Consider the following 518-nt stretch of genomic DNA (forward strand, 5'->3'; position numbering starts at 1 on the left):
GAACGACTGCAGAAAATGTTGGTAAGTTCTCCTGATGTCTGATTATTTTAAAATTAATATCACTCTCGTGAAAATACAATTATGTTTTCTGTATTATAGGCTATTTGTATGTAATTGTGTCTCTATGCACCTGTCAGTGAATTGTAATGTGAAGAACTAAATGATGATTTGCTGTCGGTGTCAGAAAATCATGTAGGTTTAATGTGCTGATAAACAGGTACATCAAGGTGTTCCCCAGTCATTTATTTATGCTACTAAAGATGTCTTTGCTCTTTTGCAAGGTTTTGAATTTGCGAGTCCTCCGGAAAGTTCAGTTAAATTTGACCGGAGAGTTGCCAGGCTTTTTGAAGGATACAGCTCATATCCGAACTGATCCCAGCTGGAGAGTGAGCCCGGTTCCAGAAAGATTACACTGCAGACATGTGGATGTCGGTGACCTTTCACCCTGTAATACACAACGTCTTATAATGGGACTCAAATCTCCTGCCCAAGGTTTACAGGTAGGACTTAGTAATGCA

The 518-nt window shown here is 39.4% G+C and overlaps 1 protein-coding gene across 1 annotated transcript in view; it reads left to right on the forward strand.

Annotated features, from left to right (window-relative positions):
* The first annotated feature begins 264 nt into the window (after nucleotides 1–264).
* The window catches only part of LOC122357518 (malate synthase, glyoxysomal-like), a 2,307-nt gene continuing 2,053 nt past the window's right edge, over nucleotides 265–518 (forward strand). The window contains exon 1 of the mRNA XM_043256921.1: nucleotides 265–500. Within this exon, the coding sequence (XP_043112856.1) occupies nucleotides 468–500 (33 nt within the window). The 5' untranslated portion in view covers nucleotides 265–467. The remainder of the gene's footprint in view (nucleotides 501–518) is intronic.

This window comes from Puntigrus tetrazona, chromosome 14 (assembly GCF_018831695.1).
Source record: "Puntigrus tetrazona isolate hp1 chromosome 14, ASM1883169v1, whole genome shotgun sequence".
Classification (NCBI taxonomy): Eukaryota; Metazoa; Chordata; class Actinopteri; order Cypriniformes; family Cyprinidae; genus Puntigrus; species Puntigrus tetrazona.